The sequence below is a fragment of the Cebus imitator genome, unplaced genomic scaffold (genome assembly GCF_001604975.1).
Source record: "Cebus imitator isolate Cc_AM_T3 unplaced genomic scaffold, Cebus_imitator-1.0 Scaffold24, whole genome shotgun sequence".
In the NCBI taxonomy this organism is placed as follows: Eukaryota; Metazoa; Chordata; class Mammalia; order Primates; family Cebidae; genus Cebus; species Cebus imitator.
In genome coordinates this window covers 8,783,761-8,800,104 of record NW_016107339.1, presented here as the reverse complement: position 1 = coordinate 8,800,104, position 16,344 = coordinate 8,783,761, and the positions used below count along the sequence as shown (strand labels likewise).

General features: G+C 44.2%; 1 protein-coding gene across 4 annotated transcripts in view; it reads left to right on the top strand.

The window, feature by feature from the left end:
* RNF8 (ring finger protein 8) overlaps window positions 1–16,344 on the top strand; it is a 44,563-nt gene that overhangs the window by 21,772 nt on the left and 6,447 nt on the right. For 3 of the 4 annotated variants that reach the window (XM_017522564.1, XM_037736238.1, XM_037736237.1), the window contains exons 4-7: window positions 2,646–2,708; window positions 5,510–5,599; window positions 7,815–7,922; window positions 11,856–12,060. In XM_017522564.1, coding sequence (XP_017378053.1) covers window positions 2,646–2,708; window positions 5,510–5,599; window positions 7,815–7,922; window positions 11,856–12,060 — 466 coding nt within the window. The remainder of the gene's footprint in view (window positions 1–2,645; window positions 2,709–5,509; window positions 5,600–7,814; window positions 7,923–11,855; window positions 12,061–16,344) is intronic. The other variant, XM_017522565.1, reaches the window with a different exon arrangement.

Genomic DNA, 16,344 nt, shown 5'->3' with positions numbered 1-16,344 from the left:
AAGTTCTTGTGTTGTGTTTTTCAGCTCCATCAATTCACTTATATTCCTCTCTTAAGTTGTTTATTCTCGTTAGCATTTCGTCAAATCTTTTTTCAAGGTTCTTAGTTTCTTTGCATTGGGTTAGAACATGTTCTTTTAGCTCAGCAAAGCTTCTTATTACCCACTTTCTGAAGCCTGTTTCTGTCAATTCATCATACTCATTCTCCATCCAGCCTGATTCCCTTTCTGGTGATGAGTTGTGATCCCTTGTAGGAGGAGAGGTGTTCTGGTTTCGGGTGTTTTCATCCTTTTTGCGCTGGTTTCTTCCCATCTTTATGGATTTATCCACCCGTCGTCTTTGTAGTTGTTGGCTTTCAGATTGGGTCTCTGAGTGGATGTCCAGTTTGTTGATGATGAAGTTATTTCTTTCTGTTTCTTAGTTTTTCTTCTAACATTCAGGCCCCTCTGCTGTAGGACTGCTGAGGTCCACTCCAGGCCCTGCTTGTCTGGGGATCGCCTGCAGCAGCTGCAGAACAGTAAGGGTTGCTGCCAGTTTCTTCTTCTGCTATCTTTGTCCTAGAAGGGTACCCGCCCGATGTCAGTCTGAGCTCTCCTTTATGAGGTGACTCTTTGGATATACGGGTGTCATGGAGCTGCTTGAAGAGACAGTTTGTCCTTTTAGGAGCTCAAGTGCTGAGCTGTGAGCTCCGTTGTTCATTCAGAGCTGCTGGGCAGGTACGTTTAAGTCTGCTGTGGCAGAACTCATAAACCCCCTTTTTTTTCCCCCAGGTGCTCTGTCGTGAGGACTTAGGGCTTTATTTATAAATTTCTGTTATGCTACTGCCTTTTTTCAGGGCTGCCCTGCCCAGCGAGGCAGCCTAGTCACTGTCTGCCTACAGAGGCTTTGCTGAGCTGCTGTGGGCTCCACCCAGTTGCCTTGTGAACTTCCCTGCAGTCCTGTTTATACAGGCATAGTTAGAACTGTCTCGGCAATGGCGGCCCACCTCTGTAATGGTGGACTCTTTCTGTAATGGTGGATGCCCCTCCCCCACAGAGCTGGACTGTCCTGGGTTCAGCTGTGCTTGCTGTGAAACTCTCAATCCAGAGCATTTCAGATTGCTGTTTTTTTGTGGGGGTTGGACCAGCAGAGCCTAATCACCTGGCTCCCTGCCTCAGACCCTCTTTTTTTTTTTTTTTTTTTTTTTTTTTTTTTTTTTTTTATCAGTTGAATGGGTGACTCTGTCTCCAAGGTGTTCCAGTTGCCTGTTGAAAAGGCACCAGGATCTGTGTGATTGCCGTGCAGTGACCCACTGCTGGCTGAAACAGCCGTGCTGAGATTTGTGGCTCTTTTTTTTCCGGAAATCTCCTGGCCTGGCTCCCTGTTTTAGTCCCCTTTTTTAATCAGTTGAATGGGTGACTCTGTCTACCAGGAGCTCCAATCACCAGCTAAAATGGCACCTGGAACCGTGTATTTTGTGCAGAGACCCGCCTCACCAGGGCGCCAGCCCAAACAGCTGGGTTTGCGACCCATGGGGCTCCTCCGCCTGGGAATCTCCTGGTCTGTGAACAATAAAAATCCATCTGTAAATGCAGTGTCCACTCACCCTCCGCGCTTCGGCTGGCAGCTGCAATCCTGAGCTCCTCTTAATCGGCCATCTTGGATCCTCCACACTTTTTTTTTTTAAGTACTCAAATTGCCTGGTACTAGGGAGTTCTGGTGGTTATAAAGATGGATCTCTACTAAAAATACAAAAAAAAAATTAGCTGGGCATGGTGGCGCATACCTGTAGTCCCAGCTACTCGGGAGGTTGAGGCAGGAGAATTGCTTGAACCCAGTAGGCAAGGGTTGCGGTGAGCCGAGATTGCACCATTGCACTCCAGTCTGGGTAACAAGAGTGGAAACTCTTTTAAAAAAAAAAAAAAAAAAAGATGCTTAACAAATGGTTTTTGCCATTAAGGAATTTATCTTGTTGAAGAGGCAAGATGTATCACTCACATAATGAAATCAGAGAGTTTTCAGTCAATATAGTAAACTAGAGAACAATTTCAAGTTGGCATGTTAAATGGGTAGGTAGTTCTTAAGGACAGAAGAGCCCAAAAGTTCTTTTGGAAGGTGCTAGACATATAGGTTAATGATAACCTGGAAAGCTTCCCAACTGGAGGGTGCTGACGAGGAAATATAGCATCAGTTCAGGCAAGGAGAGAGGAGGAGCAGTGTATAAACTGAAGTGGTAAGGACTCGGGATGAGACAGCGTGGCCAGAATAGAGGGAAAAGAAGCATGCTAGATGTTGTTAGTGCCAGCATTGAGGATTACATCTGAGTTTAGGTATTTGGGGACTCAGAAGTGTTCAGTTTACATCATTTTGGGAATCATGACATTAGTCTGTGAAGGAGGCTTGGACTATTAGGCCATAGTAGTTCCAGAACAGCCGAAGTGGTGACTTAAAGCTCACAGTCCTGAGGTGTGCAGTATTTGAGCAGATAACTCTGCTCAAATTCTTTGCTACCAACAGCTTGAAGTGAAACAGTAGATTTTCTACCTGCCCCCTCACCCCCGTTGCTTCCAGATGCTCACACTAACTGGTCTGCTCTGCTTGTTGCTGGATTGTGTTTCTTTTTTGTTTTCCCTGCAGAGAAACTTTCCATTTTGTTTTGGCTTTGCAGGATTTGGAGATAGTGCAAGGAGAAGAGGACCTGAAGGAACAGCTGGCCCAGGCTCTGCAGGAGGTAACTTTGCTATAGTACTAAGATTATGGTGGGCTGTGGAGTGGGGAGCAGCCAGGCATCACATGACCACTGGCTGCCTCTGCTGCTGAGCCCATACCTCCATGGCATCTCCAGTCTGCAAACAGAGCAGGTGGCAGCTGCTCACACCATCAGGTCAGAGATTTGGAGCCTTACAGACATGCCAGACAAGCATGAAAACTTAACATCTTCATCTGAACAGAAGTTGCTCTGGTGAAGATGGGATGGAGCTTTAGCAGTTAGGAGGCTCTCTGAGGAAGTGGCTCCACTTCCAGAAAGGCGAGGGCAGCAGAGGGAAAATGTGAGCTATGACTTGGCCACCAGGGCCCGTGAAGGCCTCTGTTACCGCACTGTCCCTAAGCTGTGGTCAACCAGAAGCAATTCGAGAACATACCGGTTAAGCATTTTAGGCCAGGTTGAGAATGTGTAGTTTAACAGTCAACAAAACATATCAATTTATTGAAAAGGTAAAGCTCAACAGTACTAAAATTCTCCTAAAATATTGCCTGTAATTTATTTAATTTAACCTGACTACTCTCATTTGGTTGTTTTTTTCTGTGCTTTTACATCTTTAAAACCTGCTTTGTCTTCTACCTTTAATGTATTATGATTGGTAATTTAGTGCACATTTAGTCAGGATGGTTCATCTCATTGGGGAAAGTGAGCAAATTTCATTTGAATTTGTTCAGAGGAATTTATCCTTACATTCTTTTACTGTAAACCTACCTCCCAATCTTACAGTGCTAACAGTCATATAGTATTATGACAAGGTGCTTGCCTTGATCTCCTTGAGGGTTGCACAAACAGCTTTGGAAAGAATTAGATGAAAATTAATTCAATCTTTTTAGAATTTTATTTTTTGAGCTTATTTTCTAGGGTGGGAGAATAGGTGTGCTTCCCCTTTGGAGCATTATTAAGTTAATATTCAGACATTGTTTTGAGACTGAAAAAGGATATGGCTCTGCTAGTTGGAAATCCCTGAGGCATCACTGATTGCCCTGCACCCTCTCCTGAGACAGGAAAACACACTATCATTTAGCATGGGATACTTGTCCACGCTTAAGATGTGATACTCTTAGGTCATGGTTCTATACCATCATGCCACTCTCAGGTGAAGGAATGGTGGTTTTTTGTTCTACCATGCTGGTCTCTTTGAAAGCTGTTCTTTACCAGACCATTGTAAAAACTTGCATTTATATACAGCTCAAAAAACTTCTCTGAATGCTTTTCATACCTGTTATTTTGCTTTGTTTTATTTGTTTATTTATATTGCAAGGTGGAGTTGTGCTCCTCTTGCCCAGGCTGGAGTTCAATGTCACAATCTCAGCTCACTGCAACCTCCGCCTCCTGGGTTCAAACGATTCTCCTGCCTCAGCCTCGCCTACCAAGTAGCTGGGATTACAGGCTTGCGCTACCACGCCTGGCTAATTTTGTATTTTTAATAGAGATGGGTTTTCTCCATGTTGGTCAGGCTGGTCTTGAACTCGCGACCTCAGGTGATCCACCTGCCACTGCACCCAACCTGTTACTTTCTTATCAATGCTGAGGTAGGAGGGGACACCTATTTTCCCAGTTTATTTTTATTTTTATTTTGAGACAGTGTCTCGTTCTGTCACCCAGGCTGTAGTGCAGTTGTGCAATCTCAGCTCAATGCAGTCTCCACCTCCCACGCTCCGGTGATCCTCCCACTTCAGTCTCCCGGGTAGCTGGAACCACAGGTGCGCACCGCCATGCCCAGCAAATTTTTTGTATTTTTTGTAGAGCTGGAGTTTCACCATCTTGCCCAGGCTGGTCTCAAACTCCTGAGCTCAAGTGATCCACCTGCCTTGGCCTCTTAAAGTGCTAGGATTACAGGTGTGAGCCATCACAACCAGCCATATTTTCCCATTTTATAGATGAGAAAGTTAAAATATACATATCTAATTAGAGAGTCAAGCTGAAGACCCAGGCTTTCTAATATAACTGCTTTTTTTTTTTCCCACAGAAGATTACACATTTTAAAATTTGGTTATTGAATTTCAAAATATTTCTTTTCAAAAATATTTATTCTACCTTCTTTTAAAAAGAATTTGAGGCAAGATTCTAAAATAAGAGCTATACTTAAGCATGAGGGTACTCATAAATTATATTTCATAGATGCGGAACCTCTTAACATTCAGCATAGGCATTTAGTCACAGTGAATGAGCGGTTAGCTCCGAGGTGTGCCTTCTCCAGAAGACACTGGCAGGGTTCAGGCAGCATTGTCTTATGAGCATATGTAGTGTATGATTTGTAGAATAAATAGGTTGAAGATCTTTTTTATTTCAATGAAAATGACTGTCTAATTTCTCTGATTCCCATTTCCCCCTGATTATTTCATAAAAGCCACTTCTAGTTCTGAATAGCTTGTAATTACTTACTAGTTCTTAAATAGTGGTTCCCAGAATCATTTGGGTGGCTTTAAAAAAAAAAAGCGCATTTCTGGGCCCCAAGCCAAACCTACAGAAGCAGACTCAGGGACGCAGTGAAAGTTCTTCAGTTGACTTGGATGGCCACCAGTGTTGGGTTAATTTCAGAGGCCCTAGTACATTTGGTGGCCGCCTTCTGTAACTGCCGTTTCCCCTGAAAAAAGCAGCAGGTAGGTAAGATAGCCTGATGGAATAAAGGCATTATTTTGAAATTGCCAATTTATCCATCCCTGAACCAAAGTCACTAACTAGAGGGAGAGAACAGGCATGTTTGTGGCTTAAAAGAATGATGCCGTGTAGTTCATCCTGAGTATGTATCTGCTATGTTTTTGCAGCATCGGGCTCTAATGGAAGAGCTAAATCGCAGCAAGAAGGATTTTGAAGCAATCATTCAAGCCAAGAACAAAGAATTGGAGCAGACCAAGGTACTGGAAAGAAGATGGGAGGTTTAGAATTTGGTTAGTGCATGCAACTCAGCATTTTCAACAGTGCAAGGGTTGCTATGGTAAATGAAGAGAGAGATTATGACTGCCCCTTGCCTCTGGGAAAATAATCTATAAAATTATTAAGGCCTACAGAAGGTTCTGCCTGTAAGACAACATCTATTTCTTCCCCTTGTTCAGAAGCAAAATGCTGGGAATAAGGCACTTGCATCCTGCATTCTAGTCCTTTGTCCATGGTGAATACTCCTTCAAGGTGTGTCGCTGATACAAACTGAGGGATATTGTAGTCAAGAAATAATTTGAATTACATAAACTGAAGTGAATTACTTAATGCAGTTCCTTCCCATGTCAAATAAGTAGAACTCTTGAATTAGGGGTTATAAACTTAAGTGCTTACCAGGGCCAGACTGGTAATAAAAGTGAGTGAAGTGGCCTGAATGTAAGAACACAGTGGGGAGCTGAGCAGCCTATGGCTTACTGGATAGGGGTACTTGCACCCGCTCCCGTCCCAGGAGGCCACTCTTCTCTCTCAGCCGATTGTTGCCATCCAGAAGTGCAGGCCCAGTGTTGTCAGATCTTCTGATTTTTCCACAGCAGACGAAAATCCAAATGTTTAAGTGAAAGATCTTAATTTTTAAATATTGGTACAACTTCAGCTGTGTGTGTGTGTGTGTGTGTGTGTGTGTGTGTGTGTGTTTAATATGAAGGCCAAACTAAACAAGTCTGCAGGGTGGATCCAGTCCACAGGCCACCAATTTGCAACCTCTGACTTGAAGTTAACACCTGAGTCTGACTAATCTCTCATCCTACCCGCTCCATGTACAGACCTAGAGCTGAAGGAGGGACTTGTTTTAGTTGGTTTGATTTCCTCTTTAAATCACCTAATACCTTCTTCTCCAACCTCCAAGAAACTACCACATCTTTTTAAACCCAGTGATTCATAAGTTCTCAGGGAATTTGACTATAGTTAGAAATGACTCCAGACCTTTTTCACTACCCTAAGCAGTCTGCCAGTCTTTGCTTTGAGTGGAAAAGAAAATAAGAAGATGAAAAATTAGCCAGCCACTCATAAATGCCCAAATGGTCTTTCCACTCCCCCTCCGGGACTCTTAATGCTTTCTCTTTTGGGGATGAAGTACTAAAATAAATGTCTGCTTCAAGAGAGCATATCTAGGATCCTACTTAAAAAGTGTGTCACATGTAGTCTGACCTCTTGGAGAAAACAGGGAGATGGTACTACAGGCCTCTGCAGGAGTGGGAAGTGGCAGGTATCATGGAGCATGGAGCCTGAAGGTAGTTCAAGAGGCCCTGTCTCCAGTTTTCTGCCTCCAGAGGTATACCTTACTTTATAGAAGAGACAGCTGGAAAGAACACAGCAACTTTATAACTAATTCACGTTTCCTGCCTCTCTGGACTATTCATGTCTCTTTTCTTGTCCAGTGAGTTTTTAATTGTTTAGGATGATTTTATGTAACATCTGAACTACAGCTTTCTATAGACTACTTAATATTCCATCTGGTCTTGAGTGGTTGGTGTGGTTAGTATGCCACCTACATTTTTTCTCATTTGATTACTTTTGGAGAAGGAGACAGAAACTACAATGCAAATACTGAAAAAGTGGTGTTTTAGTCCATTCAGTTTACTGTGGAAAAAAAAACCTTGAACTGCATAGCTTAAAAACAACAGAAATTTATTTCTCACCGTACTGGAGGTTGGGAAATCCAAGATCAGGGTGCTGGCATATTTGGTGTCAGTGAGGGCTGTCTTCTGACTGGAGTCTTGCTGTGTCCCTACATGGTGGAAGGGGCAAACAAGCTCTCCTTGGGCCCGTTTTATAAAGGCCACTACCCCCATTTATAAGCATGGAGCCCTCATGGCCTAGTCAGCTCCCAAAGGCCCACCTCTTAATACCATTACATTTGAAATTAAGTTTCAGCATGGGAATTTGGGGGGAAACACAAAACATTCAGACCATAGCAAGTAGGGAGGGAAAATAAAGGAGGTTAGTGCTCTGTTTTAGAAAACAAGTACTGAGAAACAGCAACCCTTAGGGAAAGTGTTTTATTCTCATGTTGCTGCACGAGAATGAATCATTAATTAAGACTGAATCCTATTTTAGAAAATTAACCCTGCTCCCTGTCCCATTTTGCATTTTTGTTGGTTTGCTGAATGACAGGTGGTGGTATGTTTCTTACAGGAAGAGAAGGAGAAGATGCAAGCACAGAAGGAAGAAGTTCTCAGCCACATGAATGATGTGCTAGAGAATGAGCTCCAATGTATTATTTGTTCAGAATACTTCGTTGAGGTAATTATGAACGGTTGCTCACCCCTTCTTTTTTCCTTTTTTTTTTTGGGGATGGAGTTTCGCTGTTGTTACCCAGACTGGAGTGCAATGGCGCGATCTCGGCTCACCGCAACCTCCGCCTCCTGGGTTCAGGCAATTCTCCTGCCTCAGCCTCCTGAGTAGCTGGGATTACAGGCACGTGCCACCATGCCCAGCTAATTTTTTGTATTTTTAGTAGAGATGGGGTTTCACCATGTTGACCAGGCTGGTCTCGAACACCTGAGCTCAGGTGATCTACCCACCTCGGCCTCCCAAAGTGCTGGGATTACAGGCATGAGCCACCACACCTGGCCAACCCCTTCTTATTCTTCCAACCCTGAGTGGAGTCTGGACTATACAGGCTGCTTCTGCTATAGGGAAACATTCTGAAGAGCTTTTCTTCCAGGAACTTATAACTATTTGATTTCAAAGTGACCTCTAGAGATGCCCACTACTTATTGGTTTTTATAATCTTTCCTTTCAGTGTCCTTTTTTGGTATTTCGTCTATTCTTAAATGTTTATTTGGTACGATTAACATTTTTAGCTGCAAATGAAGCCTTCATCTCTTTGTTGTTGAGGGGGAAAAAGGGCCAAATTAGATTTTGGAAGTATCAGAATAAAGCTGCTCAATAAAGCTATTCTTTACTTTGAATGGTCACAATGCTGAGAATATGCTTATAGTGCAGCCTTTTAAATGGGTAAACGTCATTAAAATGTGGTCACTTTGGGAATTCAAGGCCCAAGCTGAATATATTTCAGGGACTCTGAGGCTCCTTATGGAAATGAAACATCTTCCTACCATTCGTTAGCCTATCATAATTTTTGCACTGGCTTATTTATTTATTTAACAAATTCTGCCATTTGTGACCAGTTCATCTTAGACCACAAGTGTTAAAGTCAAGTTGCTAAATGACAGTGCTTTTCAGACTCCTTTAAAAAGAAGGCTGGGTGCAGTGGCTCACACCTGTAATCTCAGCACTTTGGGAGGCCAAGGCATGCGGATCACTTGAGGTCAAGAGTTTGAGACCAGCCTGGCCAACATGGTGAAACCCTGTCTCTACTAAAAATACAAAAATTAGCTGGCCGTGGTAGTGTGTGCCTGTAGTCCCAGCTACTCAGGAGGCTGAGGCAGAAGAATCACTTCAATTCGGGATGCAGAGGCTACAGTGAGCCAAGATCACACCACTGTACTCCAGCCTGGATGACAGGGCAAGGCAGAGAAAAATGAAAACAAAAATAAAAAGAAAAATGCAGGTCGAGTGCAATGGCTCATGCCTATAATCTGAGCACTTTGGGAGGCTGAGGTGTGTGGATCACCTGAGGTCAAGAGTTTGGGACCAGGCTGGTAAACATGGCAAAACCCTGCCTCTACTAAAAATATAAAAATTAGCCTGGCATGGTGGTGTGCACCTGTAATCCCAGCTACTCGGGAGGCTGAAGCAGGAGAATTGCTTGAACCCAGGAGGCGGAGGTTGCAATGAGCCGAGATCATACCACTGCCGCACTCCAGCATGGGTTACAGAGCAAGACTCTGTCTCAAAAAAAAAAAAAAAAAAAAAAAAGGGAAATGTATACAAAAAAAAAAAAAATAAAAAAAAAAAAAAAAGGGGAGAAAAAAAAAAAAAAAGGAAAACAAAAAAAAAAAAAAAAAAAAAAAAGGGAAATGTATACACACAGCTTTCTTTTCTCAGGTGATCTATCTTTAGGGAGGTTGGGTCCGTTAGCCTCTTAAAAAAATCTCTCCTGGGCAGACCTGTTTCTTTTGCTCTGGATTATACTTTAGGTCATAATTTCCCCCATAATGATTCCCTACTTTGGAGAAACTCAGGGTTGGTTTGACAGGGTTTATGGACTCCAGTAGAGGAAAACAAGGAAAGGGGGTTGAAATAAATGATGAGTTAGCCAACTGGGAGCATCTGCAGAGACATATAAGACTTAATCAATTTGACCTGTGTTTTATTCACAGAATACTGTCTTGTCTACTCTACTGATCACCTCTTAAAATCAGTCTCAGAAAGATGTTTTATTTTACTTATTTATTTGTTTATTTTTGAGACAGAGTCTCACTGTGTCGCCTAGGCTGGAGTGCAGTGGCGCAATCTCTGCTCACTGCAACCTCCACCTCCTAGGTTCAAGCAATCCTGCCTCAACCTCCCAAGTAGCTGGGAGTACAGGCACCCACCACCACACCTAGCTAATTTTTTTGTATTTTTAGTAGAGATGGGATTTCACCATGTTGGCCAGGCTGGTCTTGAACTCCTGACCTCAGGTGATCCGACTGCCTGGGCCTCCCAAAGTACTGGGATTACAGTGAGCCTGGCCAGGTGTTTCATTTTTATCAGATGGGTTTTCAGGACTGTTTATGAGAGCTTGTCTCATATAATAAACACAGTGTTCCCTAGATTCTGTGCTCAGCTTGACGTTTGAAAAATACATAGTATCCATGTTACTTTGCACTGTTATCCTAAAAGCAGGAATGAGGACTTTTGAGCCTCAGAAAAAGTTGTGTTTTAGGAGATGTACATAAACAAGAGTAAAAAAGAGAAAGGTTTTATTTTTAGGAGTGAAAAGGGCTCTGGCAGAAATTGACCAGAGGGACTACTCAGAGGAGTCCCTCAAATACAGGTTTCCTTTTGCTTTCTCTCTTTATTGGCCCATTTACTTAGATGTTCAGGCACTGTCAATAAATTCATTACATTTTTTAGTTTCTTTTTTGCTTAGCATTTTTGGTTGCCTTCTATATTATTTTACTTTTTTAGTTTCTTTAGAGATGATATCTTATATAATTCTGTATACTAATATTTAGTATGCATTCTCTTTCATTTGTTAATTAGCAAGCACATAAATTTGTTTTTCTTTTAAAAAAATTGTTTTATAAAAGCATCAGATTGGTGGAAAATACTTGTAATTTTTATTGTTTGTCTTTATTTGTTTGTTTTTGTTTTATTTCCAGACAGGGTCTCACTGTGTCGCCCAGGCTAGAGTGCAGTGACGCCATCATGGCTCACTGCAGCCCCCACGTCACAGGCTCAAGTGATCTTGCCACTCCAGCCTCCTGACTAGCTGGGACTACAGACTGTGCCACCATGCCTGGCTGTTTTTGTTTTTTTTTTTTCTTGTAGAGCTGAGGTTTCACCATGTCTCTCAGGCTGGTCTCGAATTTCTGGGCTCAAGCAATCCACCAGCTTCAGCCCCCCAAGTGCTGGGATTAGAGGTGTAAGCATTCACAAATTGTTCTCATTAGGGAATAATTACTAGTCCTACTCATGTCCAGTAACATTTTGTTTGCAAGGTGGTCCCCACATTGGCAGCGTGGTCTGAGTTGGTCGACTGAAACAGATAAATCAGCCTGCCTGGAGCCTGAGTCTGTGACCTTAACTTTGACAAAAGAAAGTAATTGTCTAAAATAAAGCTTAAAATTTCCCAACCCTAAGATAGATAGATAGATTGATTGATTGATTGATTGGAGAAAGAGTCTCCCTCTGTCACCCAGGCCAGAGTGCAGTGATATAATTTTGGCTCACTGTGACCTCCACCTCCTGGGTTCAAGCGAATCTTGTGCCTCAGCCATCTGAGTAGCTGGGATTACTGGTGTATACCACCATGACCGGCTAATTTTCGTATTTTTAGTAGAGACAAGGTGTTGCCATGTTGCCCCGGCAGGTCTCGAACTCCTGACCTCAGGTGATCCACCCACCTCAGCCTTCCAAAGTGCTAGGATTACAGGCATGATCCATCGTGTCTGACCCAACCCTAAGAATGATTCTAATGCTATTTGTAAGCCTTCGACATGGGATTGTGGTTAACTTTCCATTTGGCCTTGACATTCGCTCCTGTCCTAACTTTGAGATCACAAGCATCCTGAGAAAGTAGCCATGAAGGTTCTGATATGTGTGTTCACATTCCTATTGTAGGCTGTCACCTTGAACTGTGCCCACAGTTTCTGTTCCTACTGTATCAGTGAATGGATGAAGCGGAAGATAGAATGCCCCATTTGTCGGAAGAACATTGAGTCTAAAACATACTCTTTGGTTCTGGACAATTGCATTAATAAGATGGTAGATAATCTGAGCTCAGAAGTGAAAGAACGACGGATTGTTCTCATTAGGGAACGAAAAGGTGAGTGGGTGTAAGAATCCCTGCCCCTCAAGGAAGGACTTATTTACTTCCAAACTTCAGCACATTTTTTTGGAAGAGAAAGAGTCAGATAAATGATTCTTAAACTAGGGAAGAGGTGGAATAAATGGGGAGGAGTAAAGGGAGTTAAAGAATGCATGAGAGGAAGAGTTGACATAGAATTCCCCACAACTGTTACTTGAGCAGCAGGACAGTGGGAGGCCAAGAATGTGTGCCTTGGTTGTGGGGGTAAAATAAAGATGTGATTTTAAAAAAACACAGACGTTTTGCTGCACCAATCACTAGATGGTGCTGTTGTCAAGACCCTTTAGTTGCTGTCCAGGTGTTGAAAAACCCTTGAGTTGAGCATACAGTGAGTTATAAATAGGATAGTAGGGCCAAGAATCTGACCCTGACTTGCAGCTGTGGTTTGAAACTGGCTCTCAGTTGGTCACCCAGAATGGAGGCAGCAAGCTTGTCACAGAGGCAGGAAGTGCAGAGGCTGAGCAGGACGTGTGTCTGAGCCTGTTATGCCCAAGGAATACATCCTGACCTATGGGAGGGCGGGTCGGCCTTTGGAAGTTCATTCATTGGAACTGAAGTTTTATCACTTTACTGACAGCTGTGTGCTCTTGGGTTTTGTGCCTAAATTTAAGCCCCCACAGATTTTCACCTCCAAGAGCTACTTGATTCTGGCAGAATCCCATTGCCCTTCCTTTTCACCTCCCATGACTCCATAAGCATTTATAGGAATACTACACTAGGCATCGGGAGAAAAAGATAAGACATTATCTCAGCCCTTACAGCACTCATGTCTGGTGGAGGAGATAGAAAGGCAAGTAGATAAAGTGATGAGCTCCATATCAGGGTGCTTGAAACTTCAGAGGAGGAGACACACCTGATGTGGCCTGGGCAAGTGCAGCTATAGGAGAAAGCTTCATCGAGGAAATGACATTTGAATGAGCCTTAAAGCTTCCCTAGGGGGCTAGCTTTCCAAGCAGAGGCAATAGCACAAGCAAAACAGAGGCATGAGAAGCAGTGACCTGCCCTGCCCCAATTCCCAGTGTAGCCCACACAAGACATAATATTCACATGATGCCAAGGCTTAGAAAGTATCTACGGAGGCCTTGTGAATGTTTCTTCTTCCTTTGCCTTATTGAGAGGAGCAGTGATCTGGGAATCCAGATCTGGCCAAGATCAGGTTGTGACCTTTCAGCTGAAGTATGCTGAGTCGAGGGATGGGGTTGAGGGGCAAACCTAGGTACCCCCATGGCTTTTTTCACCCAGTCTACCACCTAAGTTCCCTCCTTGCAATCAAAGCATGGTAAATGGCTTCACAAAACATTAGAACGGGAAAGAAGAGTCAGGAACTTATGATTCACGCCTGTTATCCCAGCACTTTGGGAGGATGAGGTCAGGAGTTCGAGACCAGCCTGGCCAACATGGTGAAACCCTGTCTGTACTAAAAACAAAAAAATTAGCTGGGCATGGTGGTGTACACCTGTAGTCCCAGCGTCTTGGAAAGCTGAGGCAGAAGAATCACTTGAACCTGGGAGGCAGAGGTTGCAGTGAGCGGAGATTGCACCCACTGCACTCCAGCCTGGGTGACAGAGTGAGATTGTGTCTCAAAAAGAAAGGAAAGAGGGCCGGGCGCAGTGGCTCAAGCCTGTAATCCCAGCACTGGGAGGCCGAGGCGGGTGGATCACGAGGTCAAGAGATCGAGACCATCCTGGTCAACATGGTGAAACCCCGTCTCTACTAAAAATACAAAAAATTTGCTGGGCATGGTGGCGCATGCCTGTAATCCCAGCGACTCAGGAGGCTGGGGCGGGAGAATTGCCTGAACCCGGGAGGCGGAGGTTGCGGTGAGCCGAGATCGCACCATTGCACTCCAGCCTGGGTAACGAGCAAAACTCCGTCTCAAAAAAAAAAAGGAAGGAGGGAAAGAAGGGCCCTGTGTCCTAAGTTCACATCTGACTCCTGTGACAGAGTTAATTCTGCAGAGTAATAACAGATCCCTCTTTTCTCTCCAAAGGCTAAAGAGGGTATCTCTCACCTTTTTGCTAACACTAGAGGGCCACACAGTAAAATGAGTCAGGCTCCCTGTTACGTGCATCGGCTGGGAGCAGTTCTGGCACCCATCTTGGTTTCTGTAGTTATCTCATTGAATGCAGCTTTGAGGTTTTCTCTAGAGATCGGCAGGTTTTCTGAGACCTGATTTAGGGAAAGACATGCCAGAGTTATCAACAGCTTCACTGGGCTTAGAGAAAATTCTCAGTTTAAATACCAACCTTCCTTCCATATTCCAGGGCCAATTGAAAGCTGGTTTAATCCCCGTTGCATGGGAATTTTTTAAAAGCACCAAATTTAGGATCTGGGAACTAGGATTGGCACACCTATAATTGTCAGAGCCCCAACACTGCAGGCCCTGGGCTCAGGAATTGCTCTTATAAATTCAGAAGAGACCTGCCTGCCTGTGGCAGCAGGGAGTTGTCCATGCAGGCATGCCTGTATTCCGATTTCACCAAGAGCAGCCTCACTTCGAGGCTGCCTCGGCTGGTTATTGAAGTTTCACGTGTCAGTGGGAGAGGTGAAGTCTCATGACTGATTAGCCATTGATCTCTTGTGTGAGGCCAGAGGAGAGGAGGAGAGGGAGAATGTTAGGATGCTGGGTCCTGAGTTGGAGAACGGATGCTCTGGAGCCAGGGCACAAGACAGACATTCAGCAAGTCTTGTGTCACGAGGCATTTGGCTCTCTGGGATATGGACATGAGATTTTTCTGAATGGAAAAGTTGTTTTTGAAATCCCTTATAGAGGCTCTCCCTCTGGAGCTGGTGAGGTGAGAGGGCAGTCTTCTGTCAGCTGCTCCCCTCCCGTGTCTTCTGTTCTCATTCGATGTTAGTTGGTTGACAAGAGTGTTAAAACTCTTGTTTTGCTTTTCCTAGCAGTTTCTTTGTGTTGTACTCAGAAAAAAACTAATGATGTAGAAATAAAATCTCCTTGGCCCTTTAGAACAGTGATTTCAACCAAGGGACTTTTTCAAACTACATTCCTCAGCTCCCTTGCTACTATTTTTTTTTTTTTTTTTTTAATGTCGTCTTGCTCTGTCGCCCAGACTGAAGTGCAATGGTGCGATCTCGGCTCACTGCAACCTCCGCTTCTTGGGTGTAAGTGATTCTCCTGCCTCAGCCACCCGAGTAGCTGCAATTACAGGTGCGCACCACCATCCCCAGCTAATTTTTGTATTTTTAGTAGAGAGAGGGTTTCACTATGTTGGCCAGGCTGGTCTCCAACTCCTGAGCTCAAGTAATGTGCCCCTCTCAGCCCCCCAAAGTGCTGGGATTACAGGCATGAGCCACCACGCCCTGCTCCTTGCTACTATAATAGTGAATTGTGGCTACTAGTGAGAGTGTGCCATGGCCTTCACATGTGCTGAGGTGGGGAGAGGTGTTTGTGAACTATTAACTTGTGTGAATCTGAGAGACAAAGGCCCCTCCAGAGGTTGGGGGTCTCGGGGAAGATGGACCCAGGTCAGACCACATGGCCTGTGTCTCTTGCTAGCTTCCTATAGGTGAAGTAGAGGGTGTTCCCAACACAGGACAGGATAAACTGGCAAAGCCCAGGCTCTGAAGACTGTCCATCAGCCCACCTGTAAGGTTCTCCCTGATATGGCCCATCCTCCTTTGCTGAAAGACAGCCTTTTAAAGGGATGTTTGAGGGAGTGGCAGCAGTAATCCTGTCTGGCAAGTTGAACTCTTCTAGAGAGAATACTTGTTAGCAGGTACTTGTAACCTACTCAGTCCTGTCCCTAGAGAATCAGGGTCATGTGCATGAAGTCTGCATTTCTGCCTGCCCTGTATAGGACCGTGTTTGTGTATGGGAAATTGGATCTTGGCAAGGTCAGGATGTGGTGGGAGTGTCCACATGCTTGTACTCAAATAGTTACATAACGCTGTATTCTTAAAAATCTTTTCACTTTAGGCCGGGCGTGGTGGCTCACGCCTGTAATCCAAGCACTTTGGAGGCCAAGGCGGGCGGATCACCTGAGGTCGGAAGTTCAAGACCAGCCTGACCAACATGGTGAAACCCTGTCTTAAAAAATAAAAAAAGAAATACCTTTTAAAGCTGAGCGCAGGCCTGGCGCGGTGGCTCACGCCTGTAATCCCAGCACTTTGGGAGGCTGAGGCGGGTAAGTCACGAGGTCAAGAGATCGAGACCATCCTGGTCAACATGGTGAAACCCCATCTCTGCTAAAAATACAAAAAATTTGCTGGGCATGGTGGCGC